Source organism: Vicugna pacos, chromosome 6 (genome assembly GCF_048564905.1).
Source record: "Vicugna pacos chromosome 6, VicPac4, whole genome shotgun sequence".
NCBI lineage: Eukaryota > Metazoa > Chordata > Mammalia > Artiodactyla > Camelidae > Vicugna > Vicugna pacos.
Genome location: NC_132992.1, coordinates 30193764 through 30218401, shown reverse-complemented (window position 1 = coordinate 30218401; position 24638 = coordinate 30193764). Strand labels below are relative to the sequence as shown.

The 24638-nt window shown below is 34.6% G+C and overlaps 2 protein-coding genes and 1 long non-coding RNA gene across 4 annotated transcripts in view; 1 reads left to right on the top strand and 2 right to left on the bottom strand.

Annotated features, from left to right (window-relative positions):
• LOC140696851 (uncharacterized) overlaps positions 1-24638 on the bottom strand; it is a 513284-nt gene that overhangs the window by 248288 nt on the left and 240358 nt on the right. The window lies entirely within an intron of this gene.
• LOC102535723 (olfactory receptor 4Q2) lies at positions 6541-7513 on the top strand. The gene has a single exon (XM_006218112.3). The coding sequence runs from the start codon at positions 6541-6543 to the stop codon at positions 7474-7476; it is 936 nt and encodes a 311-aa protein (XP_006218174.1). The 3' UTR covers positions 7477-7513.
• OR4K14 (olfactory receptor family 4 subfamily K member 14) lies at positions 13847-18356 on the bottom strand. Its single transcript, XM_072963938.1, has 2 exons — positions 18199-18356; positions 13847-14923 (listed from the first exon to the last, which is right to left on the bottom strand). Exons 1-2 carry the CDS (start codon positions 18284-18286, stop codon positions 13962-13964), a joined length of 1050 nt encoding a protein of 349 aa, XP_072820039.1. The 5' UTR covers positions 18287-18356; the 3' UTR covers positions 13847-13961.

Sequence of the window (24638 nt, the reverse complement as noted above, 5' to 3'; positions counted from 1 at the left end):
AAATGCCATTTTCTGCATCAGAGTACAGAAAAACCAAATAGGACAGTTTTCTCAGATCTCAGAAAACCCGAATATAATAGTGTTCCAAACATTATTGTGGGAATTCACATGAACTGCTGAGGAGTCTTTTAGGAGCAAGAATATTATAGGATCAAGAAATCAGTCACGGACACTCCTCAGGTTTGCCCTCTGTAACTTTCTTTTTATATAAACCGTAAATGCAATGTGATGGTGGCAAAGAGAATCATGGTCTCATAGGCTAGATAGAATCAAATGAACAATTTAAACATTGTGCTCTTTTAGTATCTATAAAGGCCATCTTTGGGGAGTGGCTCTCTAGAGAGGGCACTCAAAAGACTGTGGTACTATTAAATCTGGTTTTCTATTTTGCTCTGTATTCATCATGCTGGAATATGTTTCAGATTCTTACACTTTTAAAATTCTAACTCAAGGATTTTTTTGTTTAGAATAATGAGGGAAACAGAAACAAAATTATTTTGGCAGGCAAAATTTGCTGTTTTAGCTATGATTGAAAGTAAATTTATCTCTAGCGACAAAGGGAAAGTTGTAATTCTGGCAACAAGACTTGGTTCCACATGTGAAGAAAAGTCTCTAGAATAAAGGTTAGCATAGAGATTAGAAGCCTGTGTACTTAACTGTCAGAAAGACTCCTTTCCATGTGTTAATTCCACCTTGGGTGCCCCACCCCAAGCTCACAACTAACACCACATTGAGAGATGCATTCTTTAGCTATGAGTAAAATATTTTTAAATAGGAAAGGCATTTATAAAAATTTCCTATGTAGTTAGCCACTTTGGTAACATATTTTAATGGTTCCATACTATAGCATTATTATTATATGGACACACAATATTTTACATAGTGACTTCCTAATTGTTGAGCCTTTAGGTATGATAACCAGAGTTACAAAGATTCTAAATATAGTATTAATCCACAAGATAGAGTAGAATATTTCCAAATAATAGAATATGATCAGGTTAAGATGATGGGAATGTAGTTTGGTACAGTCATTATGGAAAACTGGAGATTCCTTAAAAAACTGAAAATAAACGTACCCCATGATCCAGCAATCCCACTCCTGGGCATATACTCAGAGGAAACTCTATTTCAAAAAGACACATGCACCCTAATGTTCATAGCAGCACTATTTACAATAGCCAAGACAAGAAAGCATCCTAAATGTCCACCAACAGATTACTGGATAAAGAAGTTGTGGTAAATATAAATATAAACATAAACATACACATTATATGTACATATATATGCACATATATACATAATGGAATACTACTCAGCCATAAAAAGGAATGAAATAGTGTCATTTGAAGCAACATGGATGGACTTAGAGATTATCATATTAAGCTAAGTAAGTCAGACAGAGAAAGACAAGTACTGTATAATATTATTTATATGTGGAGTCTTAAAAAATGACACAAATGAACTTATCTACAAAACAGAAACAGACTTGTAGACATAGAAAATAAACTTATGGTTACTAGGGGGGTGTGGGGGTGGGAAAGGATAAATTGGGAGTTCGGGATTTTCAGATACAAACTACTCTGTATAATAGATTAACAGTAAGGTCCTGGATAGTACAGGGAGATATACTGAATACCTTGTAATGGCCTATAATGAAAAACAATATGAAAAGGAATATATATGTATATATATGTATAAATGAACCAGTATACTGTACACCAGAAATTAATACATTATAAATCAACTATACTTCAATAAAAAAATTAAGTTTAATTTGAAACATTAAATAAAAGAGCTTTTGTCTCCTAGACACCATTAAGAAAGTGAAAAAGTAAGCCACTGATAGGATTAGACCATTGTAGTATGTATATCCAACAAAGAATTTGTTTATACATTACACAAATAATTTGTATAAGTCAAAAAGAAAATGCACATAACCCAATTAACAATTGAGCAAATAACTGGAATGGGCACTTCATGAAAGAGACTTCCAAATAGCCAATAAACATATGAAAAAATGTTCAGATTATTTATCAAAAATATGCAAGTTAAACCATAGATACCATTACACACACAGCATAATGGGTAATTTTTTTTTTTTAGAGATGGATAACAAGTGTTGAAGAGGATGTGGAGCACTAAAAAGTCTCTTACAATGCTGATGAGATGTAAATTAGTATAATAATAACTGAAAAATGTTTGACAGTTTCTTACCAAATTAAACATACATCTGTCCTTGGATTGAAAAGTTTAACTCTTAATGTACATTCAACAGCAATGAGCATTACCTTAATCCAAAAACACATACAGCAATGTTCACAACAGTTTTACTTGTATCTGACCAAACTGAGAAACCAACCACATGTCCAACAACAGTGTAATATGTAAGTAAGTTATGGTATGCTCATATAATGGAAGCAATAATACAGCTCACTGGCAATAAAAATGTACAAACACTGGTAAACCTAATAACTGAGATAAATTTCACAGACATCGTGTCAAATTAAAGTAACCAAACATATATAGAGATGTTATATAATTCCACTTATATAAAGTTTAAACAGACAAAATTAATCAAAGTTGATAGAAGTCATAAAAGAATTTGAGGGTTTTTGACTGAGAGGGTGACATAAGGAAGCCTCCTGAGGTACTGTTACTTTGCTAGGTTTCCCTCTGGTTGGAAGTTTATGTAAGTAAAAATTCAATTATAAATTTAGGCTAGGAATAAATATTTCAAATATTTGCATTGCATAATATTCTTGAAGCCTGGAGAACAGTATATTAATAATGAAGACATAATAAAAAAAAAAGTAAAGTGACAAAACAAACATGACATTTCAGAAGAAAAAGTATGTACCCAGTGAATTCCTAAAAAAAGTTTATTCACACTACTATGAGGGAAATGCTAATTAAGAGAACAAGCTATTATTTGTACCTGTAACATATTCAAAATTAAAATTAAATAACGGTAAAGTTTGATATTATCCAGTGTTAGAAACAGTGTGAAATAATGCCATATATATTGTTTTTTTAACTTAGTTACAGTCAGTTTACAATGTTGTGTCAATTTCCACTGTAGAGCACAATTTTTCAGTTATACATGAACATACATTCATTGTCACATTCTTTTTTGCTGTGAGCTACCACCAGATCTTTCCCCATGCTATACAGTATAATCTTGTATATATTTCCCCATGCTATACAGTATAATCTTGTTTATCTATTCTACATACACCTGTCAGTATCTACAAATTTCAAACTCCCAGTCTGTCCCTTCCCACTCCTCTCCCTCTCGGCAACCACAGGTTTGTATTCTATGTCTATGAGTCTGTTTCTGTTTTGTATTTATGTTCTTTTTTGTTTGTTTGTTTTTAGATTCCACATATGAGCGATCTCATATGGTATTTTTCTTTCTCTTTCTGGTTTACTTCACTTACAATGACATTCTCCAGGGACATGCATGTTGCTGCAAATGGTGTATCAATAGGCATATGAAAAAATGCTTAATATCACTAATTATCAGAGAAATGCAAATCAAAACTACAATGAGGTATCACCTCACACCAGCCGGAATGGCCATCATTCAGAAGTCCACTAATGACAAATACTGGAGAGGCTGTGGAGAAAAGGGAACCCTCCTATACTGTTGGTGGGAATACTGTTTGATGCAGCCACTGTGGAGAAAGCATGGAGATCCCTCAAAAGACTAGGAATAGACTTACCATATGACCCAGTAATCCCATTCCTGGGTATATATCCATAAGGAATCCTACTTCAAAAAGATACCTGCACCCCAATGTTCATAGCAGCACTATTTACAATAGCCAAGACATGGAAACAGCCTAAATGTCCATTGACAGATGACTGGATAAAGATATGGTAAATTTATATAATGGAATACTATTCAGCCATAAAAACCAACAACATAACGCCATCTGCAGCAACACGGACGTTCTTGGAGAATGTCATTCTAAGTGAAGTAAGCCAGAAAGAGAAAGAAAAATACCATATGAGATTGCTCATATGTGGAATCTAAAAAAAAAAAAAAAAGACACAAACAAAGCATAAATACAAAACAGAAATAGACTCATAGACATAGAATACAAACTTGTGGTTGCCAAGGGGGCAGAGGGTGGGAAAGGATAGACTGGGATTTCAAAATTGTAGAACAGATAAACAGGATTATACTGTATAGCACAGGGAAATACATACAAGATCTTAACGGTAGTTAAGCCATGTATTTTGTTCATGGGAAGAAAAAAATCTGTCAACATTTGTCTCAGAAATCTCACTCTCAGACCTCTGTTCTTTCCAAATACTCAGTAAATATCTAAAGAATTATGATCAAAATTCAAAATTCAAAAATTTAAAATTATTCATTGTACTGCTATTAATAATAGCTATCAAATAATAGATGATCTATATGTTCATCAATGGAATATTTATTTCACTCTAGTATACCCAAGTTTTACAAGTATTATGTATTAGTTAAAAAAGAATTAAAGCTGCATACAGTACATGCAAGTATATCCATGGATGAATCTCTGTCTCTCTTTCTCTCTTCTTTCTTCTCTTTCTCTCTCTATTCCACTCTCTCTCTTCTCCCCTCCCCTAGTGGTGTGGAGGTGGCAATGAAAGAAAGGGTAAGATTTTTATTCTTTCCTTACATATTTCTATAATTTGGAAAAATAAAATAATGTAAAATCTAAAGTGGAAAATTCTGACTAGAGAAGGCATTCTATAGGGAGAAAGCAATGCAACCATGTACTGTTTTTGGCAAGACACATGCAGCCAAAGTTTCTGTAATGTTTCGTTTTTCTTCCCATCAACCTCAGTCCTGGGAACACTCACCTCTCAGTATAACCCATCCACTGTTACCCCAACACACGTTTTTGTATTCCTTAATTTCACAAAAGGTTATGATTAAAAATTTTTAATGATCCCCTTTGCAGTTTGATTGTGAGTATCTGAATCCCTAAATCCCTAAACATCAAAATTTCCTAATGATGGCCGGTGTAACCAGGGGGTTCCATCTAATTTATTTATCTTCTTGTTTCCATAGTGTCTAGGATGGTTCTGTAGTGTTGATGTGCCAGATATCTGTGACTGCAAGACCTGAGAATCTACACTTTATAGACAGAAGACTTAGTCTATTACACTGAAAGCATTTCTTCATGCTCTTGTTACTATTTTCTCATGTTAATGAATCTCTTGACAAACATCATTTTAACAGAATAATATTTAAATCTGAAGGTTTTCTTCATATTATTCCTTGATATTTTCCATTGTTAGCATATAATTAATATATTTCTATTCATATAATTTCCTTCATTCAGAGGTATGTAAATTTTTATTGTCTTATTTACACTAACTTTTATTTGGTTTAAAATTATCTTTTTCAAAATTTTTATTCTTGTTATAAGCCTAAATGAAGATATTCAGTTCACAGATTTAAAAGGGGTACAAACTATGATAAGGTAAGGAAAATCCACCAATATCTAAACTTGAAATTATCATGCCTTAAATCTTCAAAATATTGCTGTGTGTGTGGTAAGACTGTAGAATTTGTGTCAGTAGCAGCGGTCATGAGCACCCACAGTCCTCAGTGGACTCTCACTCATTTCATCACATGCAATAGCATCTTCTAGCCACTGCTCATATGAATGGATAAAATACACACATACATACAAACACACTCCTTGGATTGCTAATTCTGTTATCTTAGAGAAATAATGTCTCTTTACTCAGTTTGACAGGAGTCAAAAGAGAGAGTCCGCCTAATGTCTGAATAACCATTATGGTTCTATTTAGATCAGTAAAACCATAATCTGTGCCCATATGTCCACAGCTGTTACTTAAGATGAGAAGCATATTATAGACATAATAGGCTGGACAGAAATGTATTATAACAATAATAAGCTGGACAGCATTCAGCAAACTTAGGTAAGAATCATTACTTAGGTAATGAACTAGCAACAAGCCCAAAGTGGAATGTAATCCTTTCTCTGGCCATTTTCACAGGGTAGAGCCTGAAGAGTTATCTTGATAGAGAAGGGCATACGGTTATTACAGACTTCCTATCCCAAATAAAACCTCTACAGACTGTAATGCCTGTTCACAGGAATCTTAAATTCTAACTTCAATGTTATTTTTTCCTAAAGATTTTATATTAAAAAAATAGTATCTCAGGGAAATTTAATGTATGTCTTGAGATTAAATGTAAAAAAGGGGGAGGAAAATACTGACTGATGGAAGAGAGATGCATCAAGTTGAAGTTAAAGGTTCAGTAGTGAGTGATTTCATTATTCAAAAACTCTTGGTTACTTCATTGTCTCAAAACTAGAGTTGTTGGAGAATATATATTCATATCATCTAAGGAGAAAATAATTTCTTTTGGCTAATCAATCAAGATGTATCCTAGAGAAAAAGATCCCTTTTGAAATAAGAATATTCTTACATTCTGAGTGAAATATCTCATTTATTTTTAATGTTACTAATGCCTTTTGTTTAATTTCCTTCACTTAGGTGGAGCCTCATCAAATGGATGAAAACCAAACAGAAGTAGTGAGAGAATTTGTCCTGGCAGGCTTCTCACAGACACCATCTATTGAAACAGGGCTATTTGTACTATTTCTTCTCTTCTATGTGTCCACTTGGGTAGGCAATGTCCTTATCATGGTCACAGTGGCCTCTGACAACTATCTGAATTCATCACCCATGTATTTCCTTCTTGGCAACCTCTCTTTCTTGGACCTATGTTATTCAACAGTAACTACCCCTAAGCTTCTGGCTGACTTTCTTGATAACGAAAAGCTCATTCCCTATGACCTATGCATTGTGCAGCTCTTCTTCCTGCATTTTGTAGGAGCAGCTGAGATGTTCCTGCTCACAGTGATGGCCTATGATCGTTATGTCGCAGTTTGTCGCCCCCTGCACTATACCACCATCATGAGTCGAGGATTATGCTGTGTGTTGGTAGCTGCTTCCTGGATGGGTGGATTTGTGCACTCTACTGTCCAGATGATTCTCACTATCCGTCTGCCCTTTTGTGGGCCAAACCAGGTGGACAATTTCTTTTGTGATGTTCCTCCTGTCATCAAACTTGCCTGTGCAGACACATTTGTCATTGAATTGCTAATGGTATCTAACAGCGGATTGATCTCCACCAGCTCCTTTGTAGTGTTGGTTTCTTCCTACACCACAATCCTGGTCAAGATTCGATCCAAGGAGGGAAGGCTAAAGGCACTCTCAACTTGTGGCTCTCACCTCATGGTGGTAACCCTCTTTTTTGGACCCTGTATTTTCATCTATGCTCGTCCCTTCTCCACTTTTTCTGTGGACAAGATGGTGTCTGTACTTTACAATGTTATTACCCCCATGTTGAATCCACTTATCTACACACTTCGGAACAAGGAGGTCAAGTCAGCCATGAGAAAGCTGTGGGATAAGAGTGGACTTACTTGCAAAAAGCAGTAGACGTAAGAAGTTGAAGTGAGATTTTGCAAGCAGAGAATCTGAGGTTAAAATAATTATTTTTTCATGAATGGGTTAGAAGATGGTAGCTCAGCTGTTAGGTTTTCTTTCAAACATAATCATAATACTCTATTTATGGCTTTACATTAAACTCAGAAAAACTCGTCTCATACTAAATTGTTCTGTCTTCTGGTTCCTTTTCTCCTCTAAAGCAAATCTGTTTTCTATCAATTGTGTTCTTCCAATTCTATCCACTCACTTGATCAAATTTTAGTCTATCCGTTTTGTCGATGTAATTTGCTACCACCTAGTGGTACAAACTACCCTTTCCAAATTTGCACCAATTTTTTCCTCCACTTTGCCACAGGTTTTATTTTCTTCTAACTTTAGTTTATTCTATCTAGATGCTTGTAATAATTTGAGTAAGTAATTTATATGTGTTTCTTACTCTCACAATATATTTAAAGGGATATCAATTAGATGAATTAGAGTCAAGTAATACTTGAGAAGGATGTCAAGAATACTCAATGGGGAAAAATAGAGTCTCTTCAATAAATGGTGTTGGGAAAACTGGACAACCACATGCAGAAAAATAATATTGGATCTCTGTCTTACCCACTCACACAAATTAATTCAAAGTGAATTAAAGACTTAAATGTAATACCTGAATCCATAAGAATCCTAGAAGAAAACATAAGGAAAAAGTTCCTTGACATTGATGTTAGCATCTGTTTTTGGATATGTCAACAAATGCACAAGCAACAAAAGCAAAAATTAACAAGTGGGACTACATCAAACTAAAAAGCTTCTGTACAGCCAGAGAAAGAACAAAATGAAAAGGCAACCCACAGAAGGGGAGGGAATATTTGGAAATCATAAATCTGATAAGGGGTTAGTATCCAAACTGTATAAGGAATTTATACAACTCAAGAGCAGAAAATAAACAATCTGAATTATATGGAAACAGCCTAATGGTCTGTCAACAGATGACAGGATAAAGAAGATATATATACATATATACACACATATATATATTGCATGTATATAAATATATATATATAAACACACATGCAATGGAATATTACTTTTCATGAGAAAGAAAAAATCTTGCTATTTGTAATAACATGGATGGACCTTGAGGCATTATGCTAAGTGAAATTAGACAGAGAAAGACAAATATTATATTGTACTAAATGCTGGTGAGGAGGCAGAGAAACTGCATCTCTCACAGCTTATGATGGAAATGTAAAATGGTACAACAACTCTGCAAAATAATTTGACAGTTTTCTTAAAAAAACTAAAGACATAATTACCATGTGTCCTAGAAATAGCATTCCTGGACATTTACCTCAGATAAATGAACATGAGAAATCAGACATTTTTTAAAGTCCATTGTATTTCTATACACTGGCAATGAAAAAATTAAAAATGCCATTAAAAGGAAATTATTAAAACTATGATGCATGGAATAGCATCAAAAACAAAAGATTAAATAAAAATAAAAATAGTTGTTATTCAATTCACAATTGTAGAAAGTTTATTGGATAAAATTCATCACCTACTCAAGATAAAACTCCCTAGAAAACTAAGACTAGCAGGAATTCCTTAATCTTAAAGAGGATATCAATAAAGATCTACTGAAAACATCATACTTTATGTGAATTTTTGAAAGCTTTTCCCATGAGATAGGAAATGAGTCAAGAATTTCCAGTATTACCATTTATATATAATATTTTGCTAGAGGTCCTATCTCTGCACTCAGACAAGCAAAAAAATTAAAAGCCATAAAAATTAGAAACAAAGAGACAAAATTGTCATTTACAGATGACACAAACTGTCATTTAGAGATGTCATTGTGGCACAAGTACATACTGTATAATCTCATTTCTATAAGTTCAAGAAAGAAAAAAAATAATGTATGCATTAAAAGACCTGATTGTAGTTACCCTTAGTGGGTAGAGAATGTAAGGGGGAGTGAGGGAGCTTCTGATGTACAGGTAATGTTTCTCAGTCTGGGTGCCTGTTATACAGATGTGTTCATTTTGTGAAATTTTGTTGAGCTATGCAATTATTATTTGTACAGTCCTTTGAATGTATGTAATTCTTCAGTAAAAATGTTTATCTGTAAATGGTAGAAATGACAAATGAAACATTATTTATTTGAATAGTATTAAAATAAGCTTCTGGACAAATTAAAATAAAAATTAGCCAAAAGAAATAGAATTTTGGTAGCAATACTATCCCTCCTACAACGTACCAGGCTGTTAAAGGTTTATGGGTGATCTTGCTAAATTTTCTAGAAAATATATTTCTCTCCCTATGTAGAAGTGTTTCAGAAAAGAAAGTTCTCAAACTTATTTTATAGGACTACTATAAATTTAATGCCAAATGGAAAAAAGAATGGTATAGTTATAAACCAATCTCACTAACTGTAACTTATGCAAAAAAAGGTAACACTTTTAAAAGCTCAAGCCAATATTCTATTTAAGTGTTCTTTAATCAAGTGGAATTTATCTTAGCCTTTCTAATCCAAAGATAGTTCAAATTTACAAAATTTTTCAGTGTAATATTATACTACTAAATTAATGAAGAAAATATATTATTATCCTAATGCCTGCAAAATATCATTTGACAGAATAGAAATTATTTTGCTGATATGTCTCAGAATTTGGCATTAGAACTACTCTCTACTATTTAAGAGTCAATGCTTTCAGTTTATAATTGAGCAAAATTGTAAATTCACCTTCAAGTTTTCTTGCTCTCCTTTCAAACTTGTCACAATGAAACTCTCATTTTTACCCAGCACAGTCACCAGCATTTCTATAATCTTAAACTCATTTTATCTCCTGTCAAGTCTTATTTTTAGGAAAAGAAATTTTGTATCAATTACACAGACCATGCCTTCTGCTTCTGCTTAAGATGGAATAACAAGAACTGAATTTACTTTTCTATCTGAAATAATTTAAAAATACAAAATACATGAAATAACAATTCTCAGACCTCTGGAAATCAGTCAGTGAAGAACAATGATGGTCCCTGAAAGACAGGTAGAAATACTGAGTCCTACAACTTCCCAGCTTTTTGCTGTGAGGGAGTTTCCAGGCTGCAGCACAGAGAAGGGAAATCCAGGGAGAGCTGGATAAACATCCTCAGTTGAGGAGGTGAGGTTGGGAATCTGGTGAGACCAAGGCAGCTAACTTTACAAGACAGAGTATCAAAGAAAAGAGAGATGCATAGAGAAATAATTGTTTTAAAATCTCCAAATTCATTTTCAAAATACCTTGATAGGAAGAGTATAGACATGATTTCAATAAATGGAAATGGTCTGGACTTAATAGAGGGAGAAGTGAGAACCCTTCATATTTAATGTTTCATTGAAAGCAGATGTAATATCAATATTATATAACACAAGAATTTTATTCCCAGAAAGTCAGATTCTAGATATTGGAAACCAGGGGTAAAGTGTTTGTTGAATAGACCCTTAGGCAGCAGACATGACACACTTCCTTGGGCAAGATCCTCAAGTCCCTCCTGATGGAAGAAGCCAATGCCAGGAAAGCCAATGGTTGGGGATATCTTTCTTTCTACCGAAATCTCCATAACCCTCTCTTTATCAAAGTGTATCTTAGATCAAGGAGGAAGAGATAGAAATGAAAAAAATAATTTCCCCATATACAGAAATGGAATTTTACTTAAAATGGAAATCCTTGAATGTGGGAGTCTCCTTTGAGAATTTAACATTTAGAAATGATTTACATTATAAGATTACTTAGAATAACTTGATTTAAATGTTATTTTAATATTCATACTAAAATTGATATATCATAGAGTGTTAGAAGAGGAAGCAGTGGATATTAATGATTGCAGTTATAGACAAGAAGGAATATTTAAGATGTCTTCAACTTCACAGAAAGTTCTCAGTGACTTGGTCTTCTGATCAAAACAATGCATTTTTTGAGGTCATAAATTCTTGATTAATATATCCTAGTGATATATTTCTGAGAACATTTCCTAGTCCATTAGTTGAGACTTCTCTCATAAGAAAATCCTTCCAACCATTCCTTAATAGTAACTACTCCTGAGGATTGATAATGGTAAGAATTATTCAGTGGTTCTCAATAGTGATTGTGAACTAAAATTACTTGAGGCAGCTTATAGTAAAAAAGCATTATTTCTAGGATTGGTAGCTACAATTCAAATTCAGTAAGGCCATGATTTAACCATATTATATGCACTTTTAAAATCATCCCAGGTGATTTTATCAGAAGCAGCCTTCAAATAACACTTTTAGAAACACTGTATTATGTAGTCAACCTTATTTCAAAGTAGGAAAATGAGTTTTATAAATTCTTCCTCAAAATTCCAGGAAGTTCCTCTATTTGGAATCTATGACTTCTTATGAACTGACAATGGCAAGTTTCCTGCAAAAAGCCCATAGAAGACAGACTTGGTGATTCCTTTCACTCAAGTTTCACTAACACAACAAGCAGCCACGCTTACGTTCAGACATCTAAACCCAGGGATTTCTGCACTTAGACTGATAATACAGTGGTCCATATTCATCTTCATGGATCTGGCCAAAGCAACATGGAATGTTGAGCAGAGACTGGGGATGGGCCATGAGTCATTGGAGAGTTCTAAAAAGTCAGAAACATCTTATGGGATCTAGCATATATTTGGGCACTTACTATATGACAGGCTGTATGCTAAAATAAATGCACCATGTGTATGTCTGTGTATGTGTATTTAGTAAAAGAATAGAAACCAGAATCTTAGGAAATAAGAGAAAAATTGAAATAGTAAGGGAAGTCTTTACTAAACATCAAAACTGGATTGGGTTTCCTTCTCATGTGCTCTCAGTATATCATGTTTTTTCCTAGCATGGCTCTCATTTCACGGTTTATTTTAATTGTATAATTGACTTTATTCCACTAAACTGGGAATGTGTGTCTTTAAACACTGTATCTTCACTCCTAGCTCAGTGCATGGAATCTGAAATATAAAAGGTACTTGACAAATATTTATTAATAGAATAAATACATAAATAGTATTAGTTATATATTTGATGATTAAAAATAGCTATGTCCAAAATCCATAAAGTAAAAAAATCAGCATTACATCAATAAAAACTAAGGTAATTAATCCTGACAGGTATTGATTTCCTTTTAAGCACTTTTAATGTTCATATATGTGAGTATAATCATAAAAACTATGTCCAAAATCTATAAAAATCAAAACACAGTATTATCACAATAGCAAGCAAGGTGACTGTAGGGAAAATTATTCAAAGCGGAAGTTGTTTTCCTTCTATGTTCTCTCTGTGTTTATGCACATCTATAGTATTGTAGTCATAAGAGAAGTCAGAAGTACCCAGGAGCATGCTTCTCCTGATTGAAGACAATATCCAAAATTACTGGAAATTTTATTCAGTTACTCAAGTAACTCAGTTATTGCCCAATCTTCTCCTTTGGTTTGATATCTCAGAATCAACTTACAAGAAAATTGCTTGAATTCTCTAACTATTAATTTAGTTAATATCAAATTTAACTCTTGCTTATGATTGTCTTTTAGGATCCATTGGCATGAGATCTGACTCTATGGTATCCCAACAAAAATCTCCTAATAGATGACTCCTCAGGGGACAGAATCAACTCAGTAAGATGCAGTGTTTATTTAAAAAATCTACTGCAAGTGAAAAATTATTAATTTAATAATCCAATGCATATTCAATGGTAACTCCATAGCTTATGTGCATACCATAAAATATGTAGCTACAAAATACTGATTTTCCCATGTTAAAATTAACTTCTGTAATTGAGTATCACTGATAAGCATTCATTTTTTTAAATAAAAAGTTTAAATATAATACACAGTCACAAGACTTTTTAAATCAATAGGATCTTGAAATCACAGTGCTTTTTTGGGTTTTTTGTTTGTTTGTTTTTTAAATCTCAGGATTTCAAAACTAGGACAAAGACTCACAGGGCTTTATTTACCTTCAAGATAGCTTCCCTGTGCCAAATGTCTCATGTCTTGAATACTTATGAACTGACAGCCCTTGCTGTGTTGGACTATGATTAGGAAATAAAATTTCATTTTAAATCAGTTTTTAGACAAAATAAACTTAAGAGAAATCTGGCTTTAAAAAAAAAGAAAAAAAACTGTGGAGTTCTTTCCAAAGCGTTATGTGTGTACATGTGGGGTTGAGTAAATATACATAGTATGAGGTGTGAGTAACTGTACTTTAAAATATGTGTATGTATTATATATAAGCATTATACACAAAATTATATGTGTATGTATTATATATAAGCATTATACACAAAATTACGTATAAGTTTTGTTGAAATCGGTAACTGTTTCTCTGTAATACAACACAATACAAATTCTATCAATACAATGTCTGAATGAAATTTTTGAGTAGAATCTATTAAAGAAATGATATGACTGAATGACTAAGAACATATAGCTCTCAGGAAAGCTGGAATTCAGTGAAAAGTCACACGTCGGTTCCTCAGTTTCTTCATAGATATTTTCATCTCCTTATTTCTCAATGTGTAGATAAGGGGGTTCAGGAGTGGAGTAAAAATCGTGTAAAACACAGAGAGGAGCTTGTCCACAGAGAACCGACTAAAAGGCCACACATAAATGAAAATGCAGGGCCCAAAGAAGAGCGTGACTACCATGATGTGTGCAGAGCAAGTTGAGAGTGCTTTGGACGCCCCACCAGGAGCGTGCTGTCGGACAGCGATGAGGATAGCAGTGTAGGAGATCAGGAGGAGCAGAAAACAGCTCATGGAAAGCAATCCACTGTCTGAGATCATAAGCATACCCAAGACGTAAGTGTCCATGCAGGCAAGCTTGATCACGAGAGGAAGGTCACAGAAGAAGCTGTCCACCTCACTGGGGCCGCAGTAAGGTAAATTTACAGTAAAGACTACTTGACTGATGGAGTGTACAAATCCAATTACCCAAGAAACCAACACCAGCCCGATGCAAGTCTGCTGGTTCATCATAGTCATGTAATGCAACGGTTTGCATATGGCCACATATCTGTCATAGGCCATGGAAACCAGAAGTACCATCTCAGCACCACCAATAAAGTGCAAGAAGAAGATCTGAGCCATACAGCCTCCAAATGGGATGAGCTTTCGATCACTAAGGAAGTCCCTGATCATCTTGGGGGTGGCAAATGAGGCAAGCCATATGTCCAGGAAAGAGAGATTCCCCAGCAGGAAGTACATAGGGGAGGAGAGCAAGTGGGGATCAGAAATTACAGTGACCACAATGATGAGATTACCCAGCACAGTGGCCACATAGATCCCAGAGAAGAATATAAAGAAAAAAATTTGGAGATGTTTTGAAGTGCAGAGTCCATGCAACACAAATTCTGACACCAAGGAATAATTCTGCAGGTCCATTATCTCAGGTTTCGTATTTTGTTCTGAATCTATATATAAGGGAAAGAGATGTAAGTGAAAGTGGCTGTCATCTACCAGGCACATGAAAGTGATCAGCCAAGTGTGATCTTAATATAATGTTTAAGTTGTAAGAGACAATCTAAAACATAATACATGTAAGGCTGAAACCAAGTCCATAATACCAACATGCGTATCTCCCTTTTTCAGACTTTTGTATTTCCTTAAGGGCAGTTAGACATTCTAGGAGACTTCAGAATAGATGACAGTTGTAGGAACATTTTTTTCTGCCTTATCTAGACTTTGCCCATGGAAAAACATAGAACTAGTCAAGTACAGAATGTGAACCAAAAATCCTTAGTACAATTGAAAATATAAAGATTTTCTTAGTGGTATTATTTTCTCTCTACCTGCCAATATTTTTGCCCAATGGGTAACTGGTTTTAAGTATCAAAACTAATCAAATAAATCAAATCCTAATTTAAAAATAATTCCATCATGTAAAATAAAGATAACTGCATGTACATTTATCAGGTGTCTCTTCTCCCTTTCCATTTGCCCATACAAACACAAAACAAAATCTGGCAAAAGTATTTTGCGGATGACTATATCTATGTATGTAAATACGAAGCAACATGTCTCACCCTTGAAGCCAAGAGAAGAAATAAATTTCATCCCTAGATGGCAAAGTTAAAAGGGAAAAGATTCCTCTAGGCTAAAAAGCATGATCTGGGTGTAAAACCTATCTGGGATGATGTATAAATACAGGACAGCTGCAAGATCGTGAACCCAAGTTGTATGTATTGTTTAGTAATTTGGGGGGAGTGATATTATTGTGCTATATGTGAATTATAGAATGACATTTGTCATATTTTCAGGCAATGTCTTTGAGAAAAATTTGATCAAAATCATCACACAATTACATAAAATGTTAACCTAAAGCATTAATCTGTGTCATCAAGAACAGCCTCTAGTTGAGGCCACAGGACCCTTTCCTCCAACTTGCTCTTCATCCATATCATGGATAAGACATAATTATCAAATCTAGAGGTAATACAACTCTGACAGAGTTCACTTATAAAATATTTCAAAAGGCTGGATATACGGATATAATCAACAAATTCTTTACATGGAGAAGAGAGGGAAAAGAGTGTAGACTGATACCATGTTAGCAGGGATAGAGAGTAGTGTATTATTAATGTACTTCTTTATAATTGTGCTTTTTATGTACATAATTATAATGAGGATATACTTTTACAATTTTAAAGTAAGAAAAAACTTTTTTTTCTCAAAAAATGAAAAAAAATCCTTATAGTATAATTTGTTAGAATGCTTATGATTAACTGAATGATAAGGAAGATCTGGTTCAGAATAATCCTATCTTACTCTCCAATTAATTTCAGCTCAAGATATTGCTTCCTAAAGAACAATAGAGTTGGGGTTTCTCCCAGGTTAAGCCTGCTTGGAATCTTTCTTTAGCCCTTTTTTAAATTAAGGAATAATTTTTATTATGATATAATTATTAAGATATAATCTTTTTTAAGATATAATATACCTGCCATAAAATTCACCCATTTTAAGTGTAAAACTCATTGATTTTTAGTAAACTTACCTTCCTTAGTCATTTGCTCATTTACACACTCAATAATTCATACCATATTTATGTAACACCAACACAATTTCCCATCCTCACTTAATTCAGTGTAGAAACCAACTGATATAGAGGAAAATAAATCAATTAACCTAGCATTTATATAATTCCCCTGATTCCACAATATTTTATTACTGCTTTTGCCATTTTTTCCCATCAGTTTGGTTTGGGATTAAAAAACCAAAGATCTAATTCACTTGCAAGTTTATTGTTACAAGCTGACTACTTTCAAGAGGATTTTAGAACAGCCTTCAGTGAAAGAGAGATTTTTCAGGACCTCTCAACAAGGACCAGAGAATAAAACCTTTGGAATAATTGGGGGGAGGAGGAGTGTTTTCACAATTATATATGAATGACTGATGTATCCAGCATTTGACTTTAAAAGTGTAGCTCTGAGCCTCCAGGAGAAGTAGGGTGAGATGAACAGAGCCCATTATTAATGTATAATGAGAAATAAGCTAGTGTCTTACACGCCTCACTAAGATAAGGTCATTGTATAAACCTTTTTTATAAAGGCAATGAACAGAATTCTTCATGAAAAATTTTACAAAAGATGTAGAACTGTCTTTTGTATAAGCTTTTATTGTGTTGACCTTTTATAAAAGTGAAGAATATAATGTGAAATGATAGTTTTGCAAGGTTTTTACAAAGAACTAAAGTAACACATTTCACATCTGAAATATTCTAATGATGTGAATAGGATATAATAATAGAATTTTAAAATCTAGAGGAATTAATGGTTATTACGTATGTTTTAACCCACTCAAATAGCACTCATCTCGACAGACTTTTGTCAGGATAATAAGGACTCAAAATTCTTTTTGTTCCTCCTGAACTTTTGTAAATGCAGAGTAGTAAAAGATTTAATTGCAACACTTTTGGTAATACAATAGAATTATAAATCTGAAGTTAAATGCCTTTGGGGACAGAATAGGTATAAATCACAATTCAGGAACTCTTCACAAGAGTACCTAGACATCCATCCTAGTGTACATATTATTGGCTGTAATGACTGTACTTTTATGGATATTCTTTCTTTTTATGGCCATTAAAAATTTTACATGTAAACCTAAAATGTAACTGTTTAATTTAGTGTCTTATAAAGATTAAGAGGGTGGAAAACGGAAACAATCAAATGGAAAACTCAGGAAACAAAAATAAATAAACTTTTTACTTGTCAGTGAATCAAAGATGTTCCAAAATTAGATGTTGGTGGTGGCTGCACAACTCTGTACATATTCTAAAAACCACTGAATTGAACACTTAAAGTGAATGCTTAAGTCAGTGGTTTGCAAGTGGTATGCAAATTATTATCTCAATAAGCTCTTTTAAAAATGGATGCTAAAAGAAGTAGAATAAAATAAACTTAAATATGTTTCTAATTTCAGAGAAACTTTTATGATTTGCAAAGGTTTTTTAAAGATCATTAAATGAACGTTATATTTGTAATCAGGAAAAAAATAAGGTTGACTTTGTATACCTACAAATGGTATTTAAAAACAAATACAATAATGAAAAAATTTATTTTTAGCTGACAAGTTAATATAATTTACTCCAATGATTTAATGTGCAAGATAGTAGAATAAATTAGTCTCTATTCAACTGGTATTTTCAGACATATATTCACTAAACATATACCGAAGAAATTTTACTTACCTGAAGTTAAAATGCTCAGCGCTGACACTGCAAATCCCTCAATTTGTATTTCATATCTACTATACTTGAATGAAACTTTGGAAAACATACATATTTTTATTCCAGAGAGGATCTAATCATCTCTTTTTCCTGCCTCTTAAAAAATAATTCAGGAAAAGTATCACCGTAAGAAGCTAGAGAACTTCGGATTTGAGTCTCCCTCAGGTTTAAGATATAAATATTTATATTTTCTCTGCCGTCAAATTAAGAATCCCTTAAAGATGGGTCATTCTTGGCCAATTACTATAATAGAGGCTGGGGAATAAACTATCTTCCAGCGGAAAGTTTTGGTAATGAATCATGTTCATTTGCCCTACTGACAATGGAAGAAACATTTTAAAGATCTGTCAAATTATATTAACATAATTGCAATTATTTTAATAATTCAAGCAGAATCATAATGTGTTATTCAGTTAGTAGAGTATAAAATGTGCTTTTCTTTTAAATAATCAAATTAACAGGTTACATTCTAAAAATATGATGAAAATGTGCCAAGCTTGCACATTATTTTTTATGTAACTGTGATCTAGCATAATATTTTGGATAAGGCTTATTACTCCTACCAGGAGCGTCAGATTTATATATATCAAAATATTTGCTTTCTCAAAATCAGATTCATATGGTCATGTATAATGACCTGGTTACTTTGCAGATCATTTATAATTATTATCCCATTTACTTCTCCAAGTCATTTGAAGTTAATTCAAACTTATTCTGCTATTGGTTGTATGCCAGTTACAATATCCTAGAATGTTCTGATAAATGATAATCACATTTGCAACCATCCATATGACACTGAATTTCATATTAGGTATAAAAGCACAATCAAATTTATAAGGAATTTTTCTGCCAAGACAGCATCTGAGTGCAGTAAAAAGATTCAAGTTCTACAGTGGCATTAGCTAATTGCGATTCACTAAAAGAAATAACAAAACTTTTCTAAGTTTCTGTTTCTTTGTTTAAAACACAGAGATCGTAATTGCTAAAGAAAGACTGTAGAAGTAGGCTACATACATCACTGTCATTTGTCTCTGAAATGTAGTCATTATGTGGGTGCAGATATATTATGTAAAGCCAAGAGCTACAGAGAAGCATGAGACAACCGACGGAATTTAATACTTGATTTGGAGGTAGGGAAGGATTTATTAAACATAATGATTAATTTTATGTGTCAACACGGAGAGTGTTTTTGAACGAGATTGACATTTAAACTGGTGAACTTTGAGTAAAGCAGATTTCAAACCACAGTGTGGGTAAGCCTCTTCTGAAGCTGGAGCAGGCTAGGCTGGGGGCAGTCCTTGGGGAGTCCTGCACCCAAGGCTGCCGTGGCAAGGCTGCTGGGGCTGGGGCTGGGGCAGGGCCCCGGCCTGTAGGGCACTGTATTGGAGACCACCTGGGCAGGGCGGCTGAAGCTAGAGCAGGCACAGACCATAGGCAGTCTCAGAGGGACACAAACAATGTCACCTTTGACCCTGAAGGGGGCTTTAGTAGTTCCCTGCCTGTTTGGTAGAAGCTGTAGTGTTAGTAAACGAATTTCTTCACATATATTAACCCACAAAATTGAAAGTAGAATAAAAATGTCTACATAGCCCAGACTACTTGGGGAAGGGGTCTGACGCACATCAGACTAAAACACTCGCCCACAGTCCTTCTGGAGCCCCATAACGTTGCCTCGTATTGACTCCCATAGGCTGCATATTTCCATGCTTCCTTCTACTCTACTCTTTTTATGCCAACCGTCCCGATGAAACATTCTTAATAATGCTCTTTGATCGCTTTTACTGCTTCTCTTGTCATGAACTTTTTTCTCAAAACTGTTTTAGAGTTTCCATGACTTCAAAAATCCTCCACTCCAGCCTGTAAAATAAATTCTTCAGCTAAATCTGCCACTGCTCTCGGTTATTAAGGAGCACTAGCATTTATTCATACAGCAACGACGGCTGCTTTCCTTAATGCTCATTTGGCCTCTTCTACCTCTGCTGCTTTGCGTACGATTCCTAGGATTCCACGCACACTCGGGTTATCTGACTGCTGCCGGCCACAGCTGCTCATGTCAGAAATAGGATCCCATATTTCCACAGATTAAAAGAAAAGAAAATCTCTAATGATGTCTTTTAAATTATAGTATTAACATGTATTTCTCTAGAAATGCCTAAACATTAATGTTTTCAAAATCAGGGATTATATTTTATCCGTCCTACTCCATCACCTAACATAATGACTAGTATAACCTAGGCACTAAATGTTCCTTGAAATGACATTTATTTCAATGGAATCTCTGCTACTGGCAGTAAGAGAAAATAATACTAAAATTACTACAAATAAGGAACAATTTTGATATGTACAGAAAAAGTAGCTTTGATAACCACGCATGTTTAGAATAACTTAAATTGTACAGGGACTAACAAATAAAAAAAAGGTCATCTGATATCAATATATAAATTGGGATTTATATAAGTAACCTGCAATTATCCTGATTTCCAAAGTATAATTTTTGCTATAAGCAACTTTCTTCTACTGTTTTCTCCCTCCTAATCCCATGCCACTACTGTCCTCTTAAATATATTAATTGACCATTTCACTGCCACATCAAAACTGAAGATGGTTAAGACATAATTGATACCCCTTAAATCTTTAAATCTTCCTCATATAATTAAATCATTAATTGGTTAAAATGAGTTTGCCTTGAGAACGTATTAAATGTCAGAGATTGTGCAATAATCTAGTGGGAATAAGAAAAATGAGCCTCAAGGGATGACTTGATTAGTGGCACTTGACAAAAAAAATGCAATGAAAGTTAAATTTTTATGGTAGATGCCATGTAACATGGACAATCGGTACACAAAAAGGAAGGTGTTATTTCTAACCCAAGAGGTCCGGTTTAGGCAAAAAAACATCATGGAGGGCATAGAATCACCTGCTCAACTTTTTTTTAAACTACTATGTATTGAGTATTTAACATTAACTACAGACTATGTTAGTGTGAGATTAATGGAGGAATAAGACTTTAGAGAAACTTTCTCTAGTGTGATGCTAACAAATTCACTCAAATATTAGCATTTAATAAATGTTCTCTTTTTGACACGATACGGTTTCAATATTCTTTTTATGGGTTTTGCTAAAAGCAAATGTAACATTCACATCTATTTGTCACATAGTGAGAAATTTTATTTTATTTATTAGTTTGTTTATTCAGCAAATATTTAATTCCTACTCTATAACAGATTTTTCTAGGCATTATGATTGAGTAATGTTTTAGTTTGGAGTAATTTCTAAAGACATTTTTGCTCTACTACTTTGTATATCTGTACCAGGTTTTCTTTGAGGACAAATGTTCAGTAGAGTCATTTTTTTAATAACTAAAAGGGACCCCAAAGTTCCACAATGAGATGGGAAATGGGCTGCCTTTGTGGGTGCTGAGCTCCTGTTGCAGTGGAGGGCTCCTTCCTCCTAGGATCTCAAGGCTGGAATGCTGCTCCCAGATGCTGCCTCCAATGGCAGCACACTCTTCCCACTGATCCCTGCTTGAAGGCTCTGAGAACAGGGAATCCAGCTTTGTGATCAAAAGTGGGAGTCCTAGACCAATTCTGGTTGATCTCTGGAAGCTGCTTAGCCTCTCTGTGTCTAATCTTCGGTGTGCCCGATGCTGGTCTAGGTGCTGGGGACATAGATGGGGTCCCTACCCAGACAATGATCAGTGTTGTAACTGCTTGGGGGAACTCTCTGGCAGAGTTGAGAGCACAGTGGAGCTGAGTGCAGGGAAGAAGAGCAGAGACTGAGCTCTCAGAGGACGGGGAAGCTTCCAAGGGTCACTACGAATGATGAGGGACAACCTCCCGGGGAAGTAGAGGTAGGAATGGGAGCAGAGTTCCAGCCTCTCTGTTCCCCTCTGTCCTCGGTCTCCTCCACATGCCACACTGGCCTCTCTCCTCTAGGCTGAGCCATGGGCCTTCCTGGGAAGAGGTGCTCTGGAAGGAGCACCCCCTCACCAGTCCCCAAGGGGGCATATTAAAATCTCCCAGGGGCTGGCTGGTGGCTGATGGCATTGGCACCTGGGCAGGGCCAGTGTGGCACCGAGGAAGGGAGAAGTGTTGAGGTCAGTGGCGGGTCTGTCCAAGCAGTCTCATTTCCCATCATCAGTCTTTATAGGGACAGCTGCCACTTACTGAGCACCTGTGTGTGGGGGAGAGAGATTGCTTAGCAATAGTGTATGCATATATTTAATTTCATTAAGTAGTGCAAAAATTCTCTCACACTGCATGAGTACTCTATTCCCAGATTCTTGCCATCAATTCACATCATTCAATATTCGATTTTTATGTTAATTTGATAGTGCAACTTTGTTTTTAGCTTTAATTTTTTTCTCGTACAAGAAGCTACTTTTGTTGGTTGAATTAGTTTCCTAGGACCACCATAACAAATTGCCACAAGCATTGGGACTTAAAACAGAAATTTTATCTCCCACACGGCGTAGTCAGAAGTCTGAAATAAACATGTCAGCAGGGCCATGCTCCCTCCGAAGGGTCTGGGGAAGCATCCTTTCTGGCTTCCTCCAAACATATAGCAGGTGTTCCTTGTCTTGCGGCAGCATAACTCCAATCTCTGCCTAACTGTGTCTTCATATGCTTTTTGTCTGTGTAACTGTGTGTGCTTTTCTGTCTCCTTTGGGCACTCTCATTCAACTTAGGGAGCTCCCTAGTCCAGCATGATCTCATTTAGATTCTTACCTTAATTGTATTCACAAATACGCTATTTCTAAGCTCACATTCTGAGGTTCCAGTTGGACATGAATTTTTGAGGGACACTACCTTACCCACTCCTCTCTTTAGACTTTCTATGGGTAAATTTATAAATTATTTACTGTTTAGTGTTTAGCTTTTTACAATCAACACTATTTGTAAATTTCACCATATTTATATTATGTGGTCCTTTTCAAAACCCCAATACTTGTGAGCAAGTGAGTCTTAACAGTTGAAGTTCTATATCACTTTTTTTTCTGGAGTATATAGGAGAAAATAATTAGCCTTTGCTTTATTTGTCCATGGACTCAGCTTCCCAGCCCTCTGGTATGTTTTAAACTCTTTCTGGATTTTGAAAAGGAGGTTATTTACACATCTGGTTTCCAAAATTTGGGTACTACTTCAGAGGCAGCATAAGAATTGTGCAGAGGTGCATGGTTTCTAAAAACAGACTGAGTTTGAATCTCAGTTCTTCTACTTGCTAGATGTGGAAACTTACATAAACTGTAAAGTCCTTCTGCCACAATTTCCTCATACATAAAAATGAGGATAAAAACAGCAACTAGCTAATAACACTGAGATACCCAAAGACTTCACTAGATAGCTTAGTTATTTACATAACTTCTTATCCAACTCTATTAATTTTTTTAAAAATCTGTCTTTTGAATACAAACTAAAGAATTGCTTTTGACTACTCTTTTTTTAGTAGCCACAAACAATTCCTATTTTTCTTGGGACAGATCAACCTATCTGACCAATTATGTTCAAAATAAAATCATTTGGGAGAATAACTCTGAACAAAGGGTTACAATCTTGCAAACTAAGGTGATAGTAAGTATTATATATATTTTAGTTTCCTTCTGAAATTTGGAAGGCTTATCCATACTTTTAGGGCAGTTAAAGACTTAGCTTTATAAATCTATCATAGGTAATAAATTTAAAAAAAATCATAACCTATGATTTTGACATCCAGATCATTTCTTGTCACTAGTCTGCCTTGCCTTTTTCAGAAGAGTCTAGTTCCTACTGGTGACTTAATGGGTTGTGATGTCCACTGGAATTCTGGGTTTAGCTGCTGGGTACTAGGGGAAGGGAAATGCAAAATAATATTAAAATGTGTCTGTGGAAGTGACTATTTCGGTAACAGTGGGAGGGCAGTCAGCCTGACTGCCTCTTCGGAAGGTCCAGGACTTAGGACTGCATATAGCCTGTCTATTGGGGGGATTGGAAAAACTTCACCCCATCCTTGTAAATTCTTCTTCCTAATTTCTGCTTTCTTGTTTAAAGCTAGAAAGAGGTACACAGGAGATTGCAGTCACCAGGTGGCGCATAAGCTCCTTGTAAACTTGTTTCAGTTTTTGCTAGGAGTTGTAACTAGATTCATTTTCTCAGATTTCTTATACTATCTAAAAGTTTAACCTCTATCTATTGGAAATGTTGACAATAGCTCTAATGAAATTAGTCAATTTACCTACATCAAATAAGCCAAATGCAAATTGTACTTTTTATCATCCCAAATACTATGTCATTTGCATAAAAATGTATAATTATTCACCATATTGTATAAACATATTAAAATCAGCAACTATCCTTGCTGGAGTTGAGCTATCTCAGAAATTTTATGGCATATATTAATTTTGTTCTTTAGCTTTTAGGAAAAGA

Bases quoted from the DNA above. Each gene is read 5' to 3' on its own strand.
- LOC102535723 (XM_006218112.3), top strand. From the start codon at position 6,541: ATGGATGAAAACCAAACAGAAGTAGTGAGAGAATTTGTCCTGGCAGGC.
- OR4K14 (XM_072963938.1), bottom strand. From the start codon at position 18,286: ATGTTTTCCAAAGTTTCATTCAAGTATAGTAGATATGAAATACAAATT. The intron at 14,924-18,198 runs GTAAGTAAAATT...CCTTATATATAG, and splicing joins GCTGAGCATTTTAACTTCAG to ATTCAGAACAAAATACGAAA.